This window comes from Polypterus senegalus, chromosome 18 (assembly GCF_016835505.1).
Source record: "Polypterus senegalus isolate Bchr_013 chromosome 18, ASM1683550v1, whole genome shotgun sequence".
In the NCBI taxonomy this organism is placed as follows: Eukaryota; Metazoa; Chordata; class Cladistia; order Polypteriformes; family Polypteridae; genus Polypterus; species Polypterus senegalus.
This window is the reverse complement of record NC_053171.1, coordinates 90,469,030-90,487,761: the sequence shown is the minus strand read 5'-3', so window position 1 is coordinate 90,487,761 and position 18,732 is coordinate 90,469,030. Positions and strand designations below refer to the sequence as shown.

Genomic DNA, 18,732 nt, shown 5'->3' with positions numbered 1-18,732 from the left:
GCCAGCTTATTAACAAGTACATGCATCAGTTTAATACATCCCCTAACACTACATTTAAAAGAAAATCAATTTATTGTTTTTAGTAATTTCTACCAGTTTATTTGTGTTGTTATATGATAGTCTGAAAATGTCAACTCCTCGTGTTCCAATATCATTGTCAACTGCTGTTTCTGCCATGTTTCTGATTCGACCATTCAGCCTCCATCACCTTGCGTTGGATCAAATGTCTTCTGTCATCATATTGCTTGCTCGTGCCTTGTGATATATTTTTGGCCATTATCTCCATACTGATATATCTGAGTATCATCTTCTAAGGCTAAGCTAGTTAACAGCATATGATCAGGCGATTGTGCTAATTCTCTCTTGAACCTGGTTGCTGGCCATAATTGATCACATAAAGAATTTAACCCCAATGTGAAGTAAAATCACCTTTTATTAAATATACTGGATATTTGATAGGGATATCTAATAGGAGACAGATAAGCATTGTGCTTGTGAAGATATTTTAAAATTGTCAGCAGGGACACCGTGTGGAGTCACATTGCAGTAATACGATGTAGAATTGTGCCCCATAAGATCACATATAGCAGCACATCCAGGCAGGGGTTGACATTGCATTCGTACTGCAGCATAAAAACGTGAGCTTTACTTGGAAAATAGCCAAGTATGATTTGTTTAATTTTTTTTCATGCTTTTTTCAGGCATCTTTAATGCACCCCCACTCAATATTGTTCTCTTCTCATACTAATACATGAATGAAATGATACTTTAATAATTCAATATCACCCTTTAAAGGTTTGGATTATGTTTTTAAACAGCACTGTACTGCAGTCTATTAAGGCTGATTTCAGCTATTTACACTCTTGAAAATTGTATATGCTCTTCACATTTTTCACTGCAGATTGTTTTTATGGAGCTGGTCCCTTTCTGTTGCACAGGCAATTTTTTTAAGTACATGGAAAGGTACTATTTTTAGCAAGCACAAAATGGTCTGCGATGGTTTTCTTGTGTTCACTGTGACATTTACCATTACCACACCTTCTTAACATCCAGAGCAGAAGAACAGCTTCTCTTTCAGTCAAGCAAATAGACCAAAAGAATAATTATGATAGGAAATGTCTGCCATGCACATACTGTAATTATCCTAATTTTATTTTTGTTATCATTAGGACCAGCTTTCATGAAATACACTGAAGACGGTGACACTGCACCAGTAAATCAGCCAAATTGCAAAATATGAGGTGCTGTTCTTTGCATCATTCAAAATCCCAAGCTGTACTTTCTATTTTCATACATTGAATGCAATAACTCAAAATATGTACTCTAGCAAAATATGTATAACAAAAAGAATTATTAATATCATTATTATTTTTAAGAACAGCTTCAATACTGCCTCTCCGCTCCAGCCAGGTCATTCTCTGCTATGGTGCATGTGCACATTTTCCCCATATCTACATTATGGTTTTCTCTAGAAACAAAGGTTTCTAACATCCAAAACCGTGCATGTTACCTTCACTGGCATTACAAGATTACCCCTTTGTGCCTTGTAATGTTTCCCCATGCATTTAAAACCACTTGGATTGGCTCTGTCACTGTTTGTGATGTAACAAAATAAGTGGGGCTGCAAAAAATGAATGGCTGGATGGAAGATGGGATTGTTATTGCATTCTGTAAAATAATTCAGATTAACAGAAGATGCATTAATAAAAAAGATAGATTAGGGTCCTAAATGGTCACCACTCAACAGTTCAGTGTCAGAACCGATATATACAATAACAGATTGTCTATGTCACCTGCATACACCAAGGAGACATGCCTTTCTATTCAGTTACTTCAGGATAGGCGCTGACTTCATTTGCTGGTCCAAAATGATAACATAGATATGACAACTGGACAGAGGAGGAGAAGTCTGATTTCAAAAATGGTCATCTGCATTAGCATTCACTGTATGTCATACCTTTAACAAAAATAAAATGGCATTCACAATTTTTAAAGTGATGTTAGTGTGGGATTTAATTACAAAAACTACACTTGTTCTTGGGCACCATGGTGGCATTAAATTAAACAAGATAGATAGATAGATAGATAGATAGATAGATAGATAGATAGATAGATAGATAGATAGATAGATAGATAGATAGATAGATAGATAGATAGATAGATAGATAGATAGATAGATAGATAGATAGGCTTCTTTAACATCTATCTATGTATGTTATGGAGGAATATTCCGTTAAATAAACTGCCCAATAAATGAGGTATTGTGTAACATGGCAATAAGTAAATAAAGCAAATATAATATGTGAGCACATATAATTACACTAGTTGTAAAAAGCCCGGGCTCCTAGAAACCACTTTCCTCAGCGGTTTCGTTTGCCAACATGCTCGTCTCCGTTGTCTATCAACAGCTAAGTGAGTTTCTCTTTTCTAGATGGTTTAAATTTGGCAAATGAGTCGCTTTCTTTGAGCTTCATGCTGTAGCCTTGCACTTCTGGGCCGGACAGACAGACACACACACTTCCACTTATAGACGTTTATATATAAGGTACTATATGCTAGATAGATAGATAGATAGATAGATAGATAGATAGATAGATAGATAGATAGATAGATAGATAGATAGATGCCCGGAGGAGAACTGTCTTTTGCTTATCATGAACGATCTTATTGAAGCCGTGTATTTCTGCTTCAGGAATTAAATTTCAAGCCCCAATGTTTTAAACTGTTTATGCTGAATGAAGGATTATCTTCTTCATCCTGAACGTACAGTAAATGAGGTCAGTGGTAGACTCTAATCAGAATATAACAACAACTTAGTTCCATGATCAAAATACAAAATGATATCAAGAGATTTGATAGCAAACCAATGTTAAATGTATGGTGATATCATTAAAGTCTGCTTTAGTGGCTTTTCCTGTGTAAAACATCCATCCATCCATTATCCAACTCACTATATCCTAACTACAGAGTCATGGGGGTCTGCTGGAGCCAATCCCAGTCAACACAGGGCACAAGGCAGGAAACAAACACTGGGCAGGGCGCCAGCCCACCATACTGTGTTAAACAGACTTGCTTATAATAAACCAAACAACGTGTCTTATATTAGGAAGTGTATAAATAACGCTGTGTAGATGTTTGATTGTAACTTTAGTTTTCTCAAAGGAGAAATCCCTGTTCAAGCAGATTCATCTGTTAATAAAAAAATTAGTTGTTAATACACATGCTGTACGCCTCACAGGGTTCTATGGGTGTTTCACGGATTAGCTTGGCATATGTGGAGGTCCTTGCAGCATGTAATATTTTGCCAGCACACCATATGCTGACTTCCATTGTTTATTTTCTCTTAAGAATGAACTTGACAAGATAAAGGTTGCGAGACAATAGTTTGCACTGACTGAAAAACACAACAATGAGTCACGGTTTAACAGGTCTTTCACAATTGAACTTAAATTTTGCACTTGCCCTCTGCTGTCATTGCACTGTATATCCCATGATATTTTTGACATGAAAACCGGTGATGTGAACTGCACTTCCACAATATTTGTTTTCTAATAGGCTTCTAAAGATTTTAAAATAGTATGTGGTACCATTTTAATTGATAGTCTACTAATGTAATCTTTACATTTATTCTTATAATTTTGGTTCATCTAAACTGATACATGACAGCCTGGAAAAAGAATTTCCCTTACAAAAACAAGCACTGATCAACAATCATAAACATTAGATTTTGTGGTAGTCCCAAGAGTCGTGACAGAATCAGAGATGAAATCTGCTCTATGCTTGGAGTCGCTTAAGAACTGGCACAATTCAAATCTCCCCATTACCAGGGGAGATGTAAAAATAGACAGTTCAAGCAATGCTTTGTAACAAATGTTTAGCCTTATTGTAACTGAAACAAGAACCGACAAGACACAAAAGTACTTTGTGTGCCTTTTTCTGTTCTTAAATATTCCTGTTCCTGGCCACATTTAATCATTACACACTGGCTCAATTTTAAACACCGTGTGCCTGGAGTGTATTAACACCACGTCTGTGTAACTATACCACTATGGTGGGCTATTACAGTTTGTTTAAGTTGTTCATCAACAACCATAGAGAGAAGATTTTTGCTATTGTTATAACAGCCAAAATCTGGGCTCCTCACTCTGGTTATGTTGGTTCCATATCTCTCTATTATAAAAAAAAATCCTGGGGAAAAACAGTAGGGCGACAAGATGTGATCTTCACGTTAAGATCACAGAAGACACTTAAAAGACCCGCAAGACTAAAAAGATTGGCCACAGACCATCTCGTGGGGACCTTAAACATGAGACTTTGTGCCAAGAGATTGACCCAGGACCGTCTCGCAATGACGTAGAACATGAGATTCTTGCCAGACATGCCCTACTTACAAATAAATAAGAGCACGGGCAGCAACACACTCAGTCGTGTTTTGGCTTTGAGCAGACACAGATCCAGGGCTCTCTGTGCATATAAATCGTATGAGGACAATACGTTATAAATGAAACGTAGACGACTAAGCAAAGAAGAAAGCAGCGCGGAGAAAAGAGACTCAAAAGTGTTGGAGAGACAAAAAAGAAAAAGAATAATCGAGGGACAAATTCAGAAAATAAGGAAAGTAATTATCAGCCTCTGCGGTGGGCTAGCGCCCAGCCCAGGGTTTGTTTCCTGCCTTGCGCCCTGTGTTGGTTGGGATTGGCTCCAGCAGACCCCCGTGACCCTGTAATTAGGATATAGCGGGTTGGATAATGGATGGATGGATGGATGGATGAATTACCAGCCTGGAACAAGTGGAATTGAAAACAAAAAGCACGTCGTATCCGGACGTTGGCACTTCTCACATGCAGAGCAGGTTAGAGATTACGAAAGCAGTGGAATTCGAAAGGCTCCAAAAAAAAAAACGTTGGCGCGATACACATGTGGAGAAAGTTAAAGAATATGAAAGTAGAAAAATTAGAAAGTATAAAAAAAAGAAGGTAAAGATCGCAGTAGCATAAACAAATGGAAATTATTACTCGAAAAAAGGAAAGTAATCACCATGGACCGGGTGTCATTGAAACAACAGCAGGATAAAGTGAAGTCAGAAATAAAAGACAGAGTAGAAAACAAAGTAAAATGTCATAAAAAGGTTAAAAAAGAAGGGGGCCAAACACATACGGAGCAGATTAGAGATATGAAAACTGGAATTCAAAAGACTCAAAAAAATGTAGGCATGAAACACATGCAGAGCAAGATACAGAATATGAAAGCAGAAAAAAACGAAAGTGTCAAAACAAAGAAAGCAAACATCGCATTAGCACGAAGAAAGAGAAATCATTACTCGGAGAAAAACGAAAAGACAAATAGAGATCGAATATATGGATATAGGTGATATGTCAGAAGTATGTAAAGATTGTAAGGCTCTGAAGTTTAAGTCAAGAAAATTTCAAAAACGGAGTTTACCTCACATGCATTTATTGGTTACTTTGCAAAAAAAAATTATGAACTGCTGATGATGAAGATCATTTTGTCTGTGCTGAAATTCCAAACAGAGAAACCTCTCCTGAATTAGGGTACAAAACGTGTCTCACGGACCTCATTAAAAAGATTCAGCACATTGGGACTCGAAAGATTCCAAAAATTGTTTTTACAGAAGTTCTGAAATTGAAGTGAAACTAATGAAATAGCAATAATTCAAAGAAAATAAAAAATCTTAAAAGTGTGTATCCGGAAAAACAAAAACGGGGGTTGGCGAGCGAAGTGAGCAGGGGGCGAAGCCCCCTAGTTAAGAACAATATGACAGATTTGTAGCTACACTGTATGTAATGAGTAGACACATTAATTTACTTATTTATAAAGCACATTTAAAGCAACCTATGATGAATAAAGTGTTGCTCATTAAAATAAAGAAAGGTAGAAGTTGCAGCATTCCAACACTAGAGACACAAAAGACATAAAACAGTAATGACGTTATATTTGATGGACCAAGTCTAATTAAAAGCCAAGAAGAAAGGATGCATTTTCAGCCTGGATTTAAAAAGTGCTACATGTGGGCAAAATGAATGTCAGTAATAAATACAAAAATGGGAGATGACACTCATCTACAGGAAACAACCTCTGAAAAGGATTTAGGGCTTTATATTGACACAACATTTTCATTATCTAAGTAAAGCATAGAATCAATTAAAAAGGCAAAATAAAATGTTAGGTTATATTGTAAAGAAACTGTTGAATATAAATCAACACAACAAAGATATTAGTGGAACAAAATTCTAATTAAAAGTCAAAGTGAAATTCAGCCTGGATTTTCAGGGTGGGTTTAGAAATGGCAACAGTTGTTGTTGACCTAACATGAGCAGGTACGGTAGATTATTCCAGAGCCTAGGGGTGGCTGTCATAAAAGCACCCTCACCCTTCAGCTTTAGTCGAGACTTTGACACAACTAAGACTATCTGAATAGAGGACTTGGCCCGATGGAATGTAAAGGTGTGAAAGGTCAGAGAGACAGGAAGGTGCGAATCCTTTTAGGTGCTTAAAATCAACCGATAGCACCTTAAAATCAACCCTGTAACTGACAGGAAGCCAATGAAGAGAGGCTAAAGACGAAGAAATATGGTCATCATCAAAGGTCTGCCACCAGCATTTTGGACCACTTGTAGATGAGAAAGGGATTGCTGGGTAACTCCAGTGTAGTCCCTCAGGTTTCTGTCCTTGGACTGCTTTAAATTAATGACATTGAGTCCGGTGTAGTTAGTAAACTTGTTAAACTCGCAGATGATGTTAAACTTGGAGGAATGGCAGACACTGAGGGGCCAGCAAACAATTTCAAAAAGACTTGGATAAGCTTCAGAACTGTGCGAACACTTGGAAAATACAGTTTAATGCAGAAATGTGTAAAATGCTACATGTCAGTAAAAGGAATCTCAATTATAAATACAAGATGGGCGACACTGTTCTACAGGAAGCTACCTCTGAAAATGATTTAGGGGTTTACGTTGACGAAACATTTTTTTTTTTCATTTTATTTTATTGATTTTATTAAAATCAAATAACATTCCATACAAATAGCTCAAAGGTTCGAAAACAACTCAACCCCCACCCCTGAGAAAGAGGGCTAGGACAGCAGAGTAAAACTTTATGTTAGAAAAATGAGTAAACAGATAAATTAATAAATGAATATAGATAGATAGATAGATAGATAGATAGATAGATAGATAGATAGATAGATAGATAGATAGATAGATAGATAGATAGATAGATAGATAGATAGATAGAGATAGATAGAGATAGATAGAGATAGATAGATAGATAGATAGATAGATACTTTATTAATCCCAAGGGGAAATTTACATACTCCAGCAGCAGCATACTGATAAAAACAATATTCAATTAAAGAGTAATAACAATGCTGGTAAAACAGACAATAACTTTGTGTAATGTTAATGTTCACCAAGGTTGAATGTAAGAGTCGCATAGTGTGGGGTCTCCTCAATCTGCCGCTGAAGCTGCTCCTCTATCTGGAGATGAACCTGTTCAGTGGATGCAGTGGATTCTCCATGATTGACAGGAGTCTGCTCAGCGCCGGTCTCTCTGCCACAGATGTCAGACTGTCCAGCTCCATGCCTACAATAGAGCCTGCCTTCCTCACTAGTTTGTCTAAGCGTTGAGGTGTCCCTCTTCTTTATGCTGCCTCCCCAGCACACCACCGCATAGAAGAGGGCACTCGCCACAACTGTCTGATAGAACATATGCAGCATCTGCAGATGTTGAAGGATGCCAGCCTTCTGAGGAAGTATAGTCGACTCTGCCCTCTCTTGTAAAGAGCATCAGTGTTGGCAGTCCAGTCCAGTTTATCATCCAGCTGCACTCCCAGGTATTTATAGGTCTGCACCCTCTGCACAGTCACCTCTGATGATCACGGGGTCCATGAGGGGCCTGGTCCTCCTAAAATCCACCACCAGCTCCATGGTTTTACTGGTGTTCAGGTGTAGGTGGTTTGAGTCGCACCATTGAACAAAGTCCTTGATTAGGTTCCTATACTCCTCCTCCTGCCCACTCCTGATACAGCCCACCATAGCAGTGTCATCAGAGAACTTTTGCACGTGGCAGGACTCTGAGTTGTATTGGAAGTCCGATGTAAGTTGGCTGAACAGGACCGGAGAAAGTACAGTCCCCTGTGGCGCTCCTGCGTTGCTGACCACAATGTCAGACCTGCAGTTCCTGAGACGCACATACTGAGGTCTGTCTGTAAGATAGATGATCCATGGCACCAGGTATGAATCTACTCCCATCCCAGATAGATAGATAGATAGATAGATAGATAGACAGACAGGGTACTATATGCTAGACAGACAGACAGACAGACAGACAGATAGATAGATAGATAGATAGATAGATAGATAGATAGATAGATAGATAGATAGATAGATAGATAGATAGATAGATAGATAGACAGATAGACAGATAGATAGAACATTATTTGTTCCCAGGGAGAAATTTGACTGTTCTGGTTGCTCTAGCCACACTGAAGTGGGATTCTTCTTGGAATTTTATTTTTTTTTTCTCTCTCTCATATCCCACAGTTGTGCTTAACTAACACATCCAGTGCTGCTTCCTGCCCTACACCAGTTTTCCTAGGGTCCCACAATGCTGCAATGCCCCTTTAGAAAGTGCTGCTTTACAGTTATCTCAGACATACAGAGTGCTGCTATTCCTCAACCCCCATAATACCTCTGAAGACATGCAGTGATGTTTCCATCAGTTTTTCAAAGGTAGGAATCAATTCTAGTCTTGGATATTTTTATACATCACTCAACGTCACATCTTTAATACAGTACAGGATGAAGGTTTCCTGTTGATGTACAGATTGTAGAAACAATCCCTCCAGTATTCATCAAACAGATATAAAAATCTATAGACTACTAAGAACAAAAACAAATAAACACAAATTTAGATTAAGTGGTAAAGTGCATATTATAAGTAGGGCTGTTAGAAGTGTACTGATTTTGTTCTCAAGATTTGTTTCCTGCAATGGCGTCTTGTTCTTAGTTACAGTAAAGAGACCTCTACGGTAATCAAGACGAGCTATAAAACAAGCAGGCTAACCACAGAAGATAATGGAGATAAATGAGCACCAATATGTGGCCTGCATAGTTAAAGCATATTGAACCTAATTGCCTAAGGACTAAATTAATATATAATAAATCACTGATTACCATGTGTTAAACACATGTAATGGAAGTGGACATGTAATTAAACTCTCATAAACTAGTTTGTTTAATGCTTATTTGGGCAGAGTTAATATTTAGTAGCCTTTTCAATAGTGGTAAGAATCTGTTTGCCTTCCTCGATCTGTGGCTTACCTGCCAAGTGCTGGCCTTCCAGCAATGCTGTTGGATATTAATTACACTTAAAACAAAGTACTTCGTCTTCACACCCTCGTAAATAGTGACACCCGATAGGTAAAGCTCCAAAAACAGGGAAACAGGGAACGGTTCATCGTAGCACATTGGTAGATGATGTCTACCAATTGAGGTTTTCAGTATGTTTTAAACAGGAAAAGATGTTCTTGACGTGCAATGTCACTGAATTGAAGTTTGAAATGGAGAAAGCACTCCGTCATGTATGTGACATTAACTAAATTCAATGTTTAAGCAGAATGCCGATTTTACATGGGAAACGGCTTCATCATGATAAGTGTTAAGGTAGAACAGGCAATTGAAAACTGGAAACGGTCTCTTACAGTATGTATTTGAGATTAACTAAGAGACATGAATGATTTTGCCATGAGGCTTATTGCTAATGAAGTAAATATGGGCTGATGCAAATTATTTGTCAAAGGTTTAGTTTGTCTCTAAAAGTAAGCCTCCTTTTGCCACAGGCCGTAAACATTTCTAAAAAAAAAAAAAGTATTTTGGGCATGTATGTAATTTAGGCAGGCGTTAAAAATAGGGGGAAGTTAATTAGTATTTTTTATACTATCTGTGAAAATAAACCCCATCACAAACCACATTATACAACCTCATAATAAAAACTAAATTTATAAGATAATTGAATCACAAGTATTGTGTTACCTTTAGATGATTACCAGTTTGTCAAATTTGTATCCAAATGTGTGTCTGCAATGAAAATGGGTATTTAGATATACCTGACTTGGTTCCTTCATGCTATGCACAAACCCAACAACATCGTAAATTCTTTCCCATAGTAGGGGGGCATGTTTCAAAACGTGCTTGAATTTATGTAATCCAATGTATGTTGGAAACTTTGTGTTATACAAGTAGAGAGAATATTTTACAATATTCGATAAAGTTGTCTTACTGTGTCCTTCAGAGTGACCTTAATTGTTAACTGCTAGGAGTTGAAGAAAGCAGTCGGACTAAGATAACTCATCTCATGCTCTCCTGTAGTTAAAGGTTAAGGAAACTGATCTGCTTCCACCACCCTGGACAGATGCAATAAGAAGTTTTATTCCCTGAGGTTTTACTTACATGCAATGTGATAAAATTGTCACTTGCATGTTCACCAGTGTGTTGTACCTTTTGCATGAATGCAATATCATGCAAAGAGACAGAGGAGTGTTTCTAATGCTGAATTTTCTTTCCTGTTCTTTTGTTTCATTTTTTTTAAAGCAACTGCAGACGTCATCCGTTTTCCAGGTGAGTTTCAGTGTCCAGACAAGGAGAACAATTTGATTTCATTATGGCACTGCATTTAATTTTTATTTTCTGTTATCGTTGCGAATTCCATGAAATAAAGTTCACATATTTAGTAGTTTATATACTATAAGCTATTTAATAACATGGCTGAAATTCAATTAAAATATATTTTCTTATGATCTTGGTACAGTTTCTCAATAGAATTTATATAGTTCACAGTAATTCACTTTCAATTCAGCATTTAATGTGCTGTACATTTTAAGGTTATTTAACCCACATTTTAATGTTAGTCATTCAAAGTGACCCATTTGAAAACAGAAGCTATTTATTATAAAAAAAAACAGTGAACACATATCTACCATTTTGAACGCCAAAACAAACCATATACTTAGTAATGGCTTCTTATATCTACCTATGTCCAATGTAAAATAAAATTCAAAATTCATTAGCATACCTAACAGACTTGAGCTCAAGGTACAAAACAATAGGTTAATTATTAACAGAAAGAAACAACCAATTACAACAGATCTGTCCCTCATCTCTAACACCCTGTAATCTGTAGACTTATTAAAGACAAACTGGTTGAGGGTAAACCAGTATGTTTCTTTGTAGGTGTGATCCAGTAATTATAAATGGATTATGCTAATTTAATCCTTAATGACAGTAACAGGTTTGACTTTTTATCTTTCTCAGAAGAAAATTTACCTGTTTGGATCACCAGAGAAAATATGCCGTAGTACGTTATTTCTACTTTAAAGTACAACTAAAACATAATGGTGTAATAGAGTCAGTTTGCCTCTACCGCAGATTATTCCTCACTTGGACACAAACAAAAGCCCTTACACCGATGTTTCAGTTACCCCAGACTGGAACCTGAGTTGTTTAGCCTGAAAACATATGGGAATATTTTTGTACTGTGAGAAGGTGTGGTGTGGAGTGGTGGAAACTCAAGATCTGTCAAAGAAATAGGCTCCTGCCATTATTCAGTTGTAAAATATTAATAAGGAGAGAGATATTTTCAGTTTATTACATTAACTGAAATATGAAGAGAAAAATACTTTTTTTGTTGAATCGTGTAGAAAGTGGTGAACTGGATCAATTGACATAATCATACTGTATATAATTTGTAATGTTATTTCATCCCTTAACTTAAACAACACCAATATAGAAAGTTTACCATTTAACCTCAAAATCTCAGAATATTTTTGTAACAGGCTATTCTTTCATCAAATTAAAATGATTCTAGGATCTTTAGCCATTACGTATCCCCTTTATGTAAGTGTCACAGACTTTAAGTAAGAATGGAAGTTCTAAGTGACTACCACTCCGTTATTTAATATTAGGACAGGATCAAGAGCACGTGGTGCTTGATACTGAATATAGTATATCTTTTTTTTAGAACTACTCTTCAAACCTAAAGATTCAGAAGATTGCAAAAAGTTTATTTTAAAATTATTTATGCAGTTCTTTATGAATCTTAAGTGATGCATAATTTACCAGACACATTTGGAGGTATATTATAGTTCCCAACAGCATTGTCCAACAGCAGAATAAAATGATTTTGATAATAAAGAGTGAAATATAAGGTGGAATTTGGATACTGCCTCCTGTGGTACAGAGGCAGCTAGGCGACAGACAACTCGGCAACTGACAACTTGACAAAAGACAACTTGGCGACAGACAACTCGGCAAAAAGACAACTCAGCGACAGACAACTCGGCAAAAAGACAACTCAGCGACAGACAACTCAGTGAAAGAGAATTCGGCGAAAAGACAGCTCGGCGACATCCTTTACCAATTAGGTAATAGTTAAGTTGAAAGAGATTTTTAATGATATTTAAATGACAACGTGATTTAAAATGTTGAAAATAAATTAATAAATGTTGAAAGTAAAGATATTCCTTAAGCCGTACTCGCAGGTCACCTTTTGCATTCTAAATATCGTTATCATATGATTATAATCAATACAATTTACATAAAGGATTAGCAATTTTGGTTGCAGAAGATAATGTAAGATAGAGTTTGCTCCATCTGCAGAATAAAGTTTGTTCGTCAATTATATAAATTTATTTTCAACATTTTAAATCACGTTGTCATTTAAATATAATTAAAAAATCTCTTTGAACCTAACTATTACCTAACTGGTAAAGAATGTTGTCGAGTTGTCTTTTCACCGGGTTGTCTTGCGCTTAGTTGACTTTTCGCCGAGTTGTCTTTCGCCGAGTTGTCTTTCGCCGAGTTGTCTTTTCGCCGAGTTGTCTTTCACCTAGTTGTCTTTCACCCAGTTCCCACCAAACCGCCTCCTGTATTTGTAAGCATTCAATATAATCCAAGGCCATATTTTTTCTTCATCTGACTGTTTCTTGCCATCTCAGAATATTTTAAACAATTTCTTACTGCTTTTAATTGCATATTTTTATCCTTGCAGTTATCTTCAGATTTTGACATTTGTTATTCTAAAATAGGGAAAACTAAATCCTGTTTAAATCACCCTAGATTAAAATGATTATTTAGGTTCCTGAACTCTATAAGGAGAACACAACTGAATAGCTCCATGCTTTGAAAATAAATAAATACACAAATAACACACAAATAAATAATAAAATAAAGGTAAAACAGAGTCACAGTTAAATGTTTTTCATCCTGCCTAAATAGATTAGTAAATAAAAAAAAATACTAACCTTTAAAGAATAACCAAATTGTAGAGTATCAGCCTGATGCAGATGCTTATTGACTTAGGCGAAGACTATTCGTTGCATATCTAATAAATAATATACATCCTTTATAAGCTCTGATATAAGCAATCACACATTTTTTGCTTTAAAATCAGATCACGCTGACTGTTATTGGCTGTTGTAATGTAATAGCTTTCTATTTTTGTTATACACGTACAGTGTATGTTCATCATTTGCTCACACATATGTTTATCTGTGGCATTCAAGCACACAAATACACTTTGCTGTCACTTTGCATTTTACAAAACATTATTTTAAACTGCTCTGCAGTGGTGATAGATTTTTTTTCTCATTGTAAAAGCAACAGAATAAGAGGAAGAAAAAGACAATTACCATGTATAATGTGAACACAAAGATCCATTTACATAACTTCATTGAGTTCTTCACAACATATCAATTTTTAATTATCTATTAATAATTGTATAAGGCCATTTCTTGTTAATAAATTTTCTCTACAAAGTAATTTAATCTTAGAAATCCAGGCCATTGTAGTAAAATGAAACAATCTGGCTTGGTATTGAACCTGCTTCGATTAGGGTAGCTCGGACGGGCTCTGCGCTCTCAACAGAAGGTTTTTAATCTTTCAGAAGCTTTTCTAAAGTGTTACCATTGCCATACTTTTGCCTTGTGTAAAGTATGCACCAGATTTGACTTTCTCTTTTTCTCAACTTCTCTATCTTTCCTTTCCCTTGAAGGTTTTTCACATCTGATGATGGGCGAACAAGGTATGCTCTTCCTATTTTCCTCCCTCTCCTAGCTGCCTTTTCCTCCTTGCTTTATGATCTGCGTCTCTGCACTTTCGGTCGATCTTTTCGCTGCACATTTAATCCTCAGAGTTTTTCATTTAATGTGATTAATTTAAGTTTTCACCAAAGACATGCTCGACTACCGAGGCATGGCTATTAAAATTCTGAAAAATAAAAATTTATGTGCGTATATTTCTTAACAAATTGTTTTTTTTTACTTTATGAAGAAAAATGCTATTTGCACATTTTTCACTTTTAAACTCACTTGCCTGTTTTGTTTGTGTTTGCATATGCATGGATTTAACTTGTTAACCTTCAGACTTCCGAGTCCGGGTTTGTCTGAAAGATTGAATGATCAATGACTGGAAATTTATGCATTCGAAATTTCCATTAGAATGAACAATGATCTACTTCATTTTGTTCATACTAATTCAATTGGCTTGCCCATTTTTTTGTGTGGTTGCAATTGCATGTTCAGCGTGGTTTTTTTTTTTGTTTGCTGTGTATGAACAATTTTAAAAATTTTTAGCACGATAATACAGTGGTGCTATGTTATAATGCTTATTAAATTCAAGGCAAAACTGCCTTATATTCTGACTTCTTACAATATATTTATTATCCTTCCTCTTTCTCATTGCTTTTCAAATGTGGATATCATGCGTTCTTTGTCTATTGGACTTCAATCATCCTTTCTGTAGGTAAAAGCAAAGGTAGAGCCCTGTTTTCTTTCTTTGCTTGTTCATATTATTGGAAAATAAGGAGATAACTCTAGAAATAAGCTGTTAAAAAACAAAATGCTGACTTGTGTTGGAGCCAGTCTCATTCTGTTTAGATTTCTTTTGGTCTTAGCTATATTGGTTGAGAAGTATAACTGCTTTATTTGAGATTCTGTCTGATTGTGCCAAGTAGTGTCATTTAGCATTTCCTTCATTTGTGCAGTGGTTAGGTGTTACGTATTTTGGGTGGCTCGGCTAGGTTTACACTGGATGTACTCTCTTGTTCTTTCATTTTAGAAAACAAAGCTAGTTTTCTTACTATTCTGTTTAAAGATGAAAAATTGTTATATATTATATTGTATTGCATTGCTGCTCTGCTCATTCTGGTGATGTATCTTTTCTAAATATGATTTCAGTACTAAAGAACGGGTGCTGACATTTCCTTTTTTTGTTATTTTGCCATGAGAGGTAGCACGTCTATTATTACAATCATTTTCTTGAATGGCTCTGATAAAGTGAATTTAGTATTACTTACTTACTGAGTATATTGATTGCTGACATGAAGATGGCATTGTGTGCTGTAGATTAAGAAATTCCTGCTCAGGTAAATACACGTGCAATTAAAATGTCTTGGACCAAATTCCCAGTTGCACATTGTATGATAAGGGGTGTCAGGTGTCACTCATACTCTTGCTGTGGTGTCATTTGCCAGCTTTATATAGCATAGAGAACGTTCCAGTAGTTCATAGGTTTAGGGCTGCCAACTGAAATGCTAGTAGTCTATTATGAGTGCTATGAGTATGATCTCGTGTTCGGAGTCTAAACATTTTGAACGTTTTGTCATCTTTGTGGTCCGGGATAGAGCAAAGAGGATCCCAGATAGCCTGCTCCTTTGTCTGGACATGAATCAGCAGAAACACTTAATATTTAAAGAATTCTAAGTGAATAAGCATTTTACATTTAAAGACAGAAGGTATAGTCTAGCTTTCCTCTGTGTCTGGCCTCATAAATGATCAATAAGACAGGAGTGCATTAAAGGCTTGGGATGTTTTATTACAGACAGAGATTATTTTGGAGATGGTAACCTTGAGTTAAATGGCATTTGGATAACATGAAGCTCTGAGCCTTACTTATGCAGGAATGGGTGACATGTCTATAAGTGAGCAAAGACTGAATTAAGTCAAGGAGCAAGAAAGAGAAAAAGATGGGCTGCTGGAAGAAGGCAGAAACTGCACTGTACTGGCAGAGTGGCACCCACAGCTTGCTAGACACACAATGACACCATCTTCAGAATGAACAGTGGCTCAGCTCTTTAAATACTGTGCCCAAATGTGAAGAACAAAGTCCCAAAGTATTTTTAAATATTGTTCATTGTTTATTTTACTGTTAATGCCTTTTATTACTCTTATTATTATTTCTGCTTTGAAAAGACTACTGGACATTCGTCATGACGGTAAACAGCTTTGATTGAAACTGAATTACGTGCAATTGTTGAAATGAGTGACTTGGGATTTAGAGAAACAGAGAGGTGTTCCACAATTAAGAGGTGTTTTCATGGAGCCTCTTTTCACATACTGAAGGATTTATTTATTTATTCATTGACAGTTGGTCTTACAGGGTCATTTTGGGGTGTGCTTTTGGGTATGTATAGAGGGCATCAAAATGCCAAAGTAGGCGGAAACGTCTTCTTGTTTTTTTTACTGATTTTTCATTGGGTGGGCACTACTTAAAGTCCCCACACACCCATAGCCACATCCTGGAGGTCAAACCCATTTTAATGCTTTAAAGTCACTTTTATTTTTATGTAACAGTCCTTCATTTAATTTTATTTGCCTTTGTCTTGCATTAATTACTATTTTTTCAGTTCCTTACTGATTTTTAACCTTGTAAAATCATTTAGATCATCAGTTTCTGTCTTTCTTTTATTATTATAACTTTAAAAATGCAATTGTAATCTTTATATTGTCATCTTGAGTTTGTCCTTGGTATCTTGTGGTGTTTTTTGATTCGAAGTGTGTGATGTCACTAGCATGACAGAATAAAAGGTCATCCCTGATGTCTTATCTCTATCCAAGATTGTGGATATAATCCTTAAATATGATTTTTTTTCTGCCATATTTGAACTTTTTTGGCAAGTCTCACAACTTCATTTTTTGTCGTACATATTGGTCTTTTTTGAATCTCTTTTATCTTTACCATTTTGACCAGGGCGTTGTTTCTGTCAATGTCTCATCTTCTGATCCTTAAAATGTATAGTTGCGCTTTTTTGCTTTGGAGCACATTTTTGGAACGTCTGCTTGAAGTGTGATTAAATTGTGACATGGGAATAGAGTAGGTGCAGCAAATAGTAGTAACCTTGATATCTCTAAAAAGGAACTTCTTGTGTATTTCATCCATTTTCTAGTCTACAGAAACAGTACGAGAGACGGTAGGCCTGTTCATAGTAAACAGTTATCCAAAGTAATAATTCCCCTAATTTATGGGATCTCCTATCACTTCAGATGTTCATTTAATTTAAATGACTGAATTCTGTAAGCGATCTTTACTTTGCAAATAATAAAAAAAAATGTCGGAAAATCCAGCTGTGCATTAAAACAACTGTCATTATTTTTTGCTGCATTGCCGTCCTGTTTGCTTCTAAGATTCAGCGAGCAGAGTGGCTGTAAACTTCCAAAGTAATTTCCTTTTAGACTAATCAATTGCTGCTTCAGGCATTGACTACTGTATGATGTGCACAGGGTGATGGTTTTATTTAACATTGCATTACAGGCAATTTATATCACACTAGCCAACCCGCGGCGTAGGATACGCCGCATAATCAGGCCGCTTTTTAAATGATTTTTAAGCACTGAGGAAAAAATAAACATTTGAAAAATCCGTAATTCAATAAACCACCAAGAAAAGTAACATTGCAACAATGCACGCTACGAACCAACATACAATTGTCCGTGACTGAAAACCGGAGGAGCGCAGTCGCGCCTTCTCTTTCCAAAGCGAAGGACGGGGTTGAACGGCGCTCGTTCAGTACGCACTGCCCACTTATGTGCCCGGCCCCAACTCCCTAACCTGAGTTGCTTTCGTCTGTGTACAGTCCACACGCACCTGTGAGTCACGTTGACTGTTAATTTTCCAAACACCGCCTCAGTCGGTTTCCACGTTGATTTTCCATTGTTCTTTGCGGTTCCGGCTGCTTTTTTTATATATAATCCACCAAGTCACACGAACGGGTGGGGGGTTTACAAAGGGTAGAGACGTAATCAGTGCGAGCGTATAACCCGCACGTACTGGGAATTTCTCGTTCATGGGGAACAATTGCAAGCCACGGTCTCCATCACGAATGGAGTTCAACGGCATACCCACGCCGGGTAGACACACGTTGATCCATTCAGTGTAGCGCGCGTGCAGTACCGGACATACAAGTGCATCACAGACCTGTTAATGCTCAATCTCACGTGGCTGAAAGCCACTCGTCCCTCTAAGAATTTGAACGCCGACCACTGTTGGGTCATGTAACTATTTGGCAGGCGGGAGTCTCGTTTGTTTTCGGGAATAACCAGCCAAATCGCTCCACCAACTAAGAACTGCCATGCACCACCACCCACAGAATCGAGAAAGAGCTATCAATCTGTCAATCCTCTCCGTGTCCGGGCCGGGTGAGGTTTCCTGTGTTGAGTCAAATGAAGCAGAAGGCTTCACACCTGGTGGTGCCCTTCCGTCAATTCCTTTAAGTTTGAGCTTTGTAACCATACTCCCCCCTGAACCCAAAGACTTTGGTTACCCGGTTGGCTGCCCTGTTGCGGGGCCTGCATTGGTGAAGCAGGTGAGACGGTAATGAAACAGAGGCACAGGGCTTATTGGTTTTTAAAGACTGCTTCCTCAACTCGTCACTCGAGTCGTT

The 18,732-nt window shown here is 36.9% G+C and overlaps 1 protein-coding gene across 16 annotated transcripts in view; it reads left to right on the top strand.

The window, feature by feature from the left end:
• nrxn3a (neurexin 3a) overlaps positions 1–18,732 on the top strand; it is a 1,597,612-nt gene that overhangs the window by 17,205 nt on the left and 1,561,675 nt on the right. For 12 of the 16 annotated variants that reach the window (XR_005631328.1, XR_005631327.1, XR_005631329.1 and 9 more), the window contains exons 3-5: positions 10,611–10,637; positions 14,068–14,097; positions 14,817–14,828. Coding sequence is in view for 13 of the 16 variants with exons in the window: in XM_039741969.1 (XP_039597903.1) it covers positions 10,611–10,637; positions 14,068–14,097; positions 14,817–14,828 (69 nt within the window). In the remaining 3 variants the exon portion in view is untranslated. The remainder of the gene's footprint in view (positions 1–10,610; positions 10,638–14,067; positions 14,098–14,816; positions 14,829–18,732) is intronic. The other 4 variants (XM_039741967.1, XM_039741965.1, XM_039741962.1 and 1 more) reach the window with 1 other exon arrangement.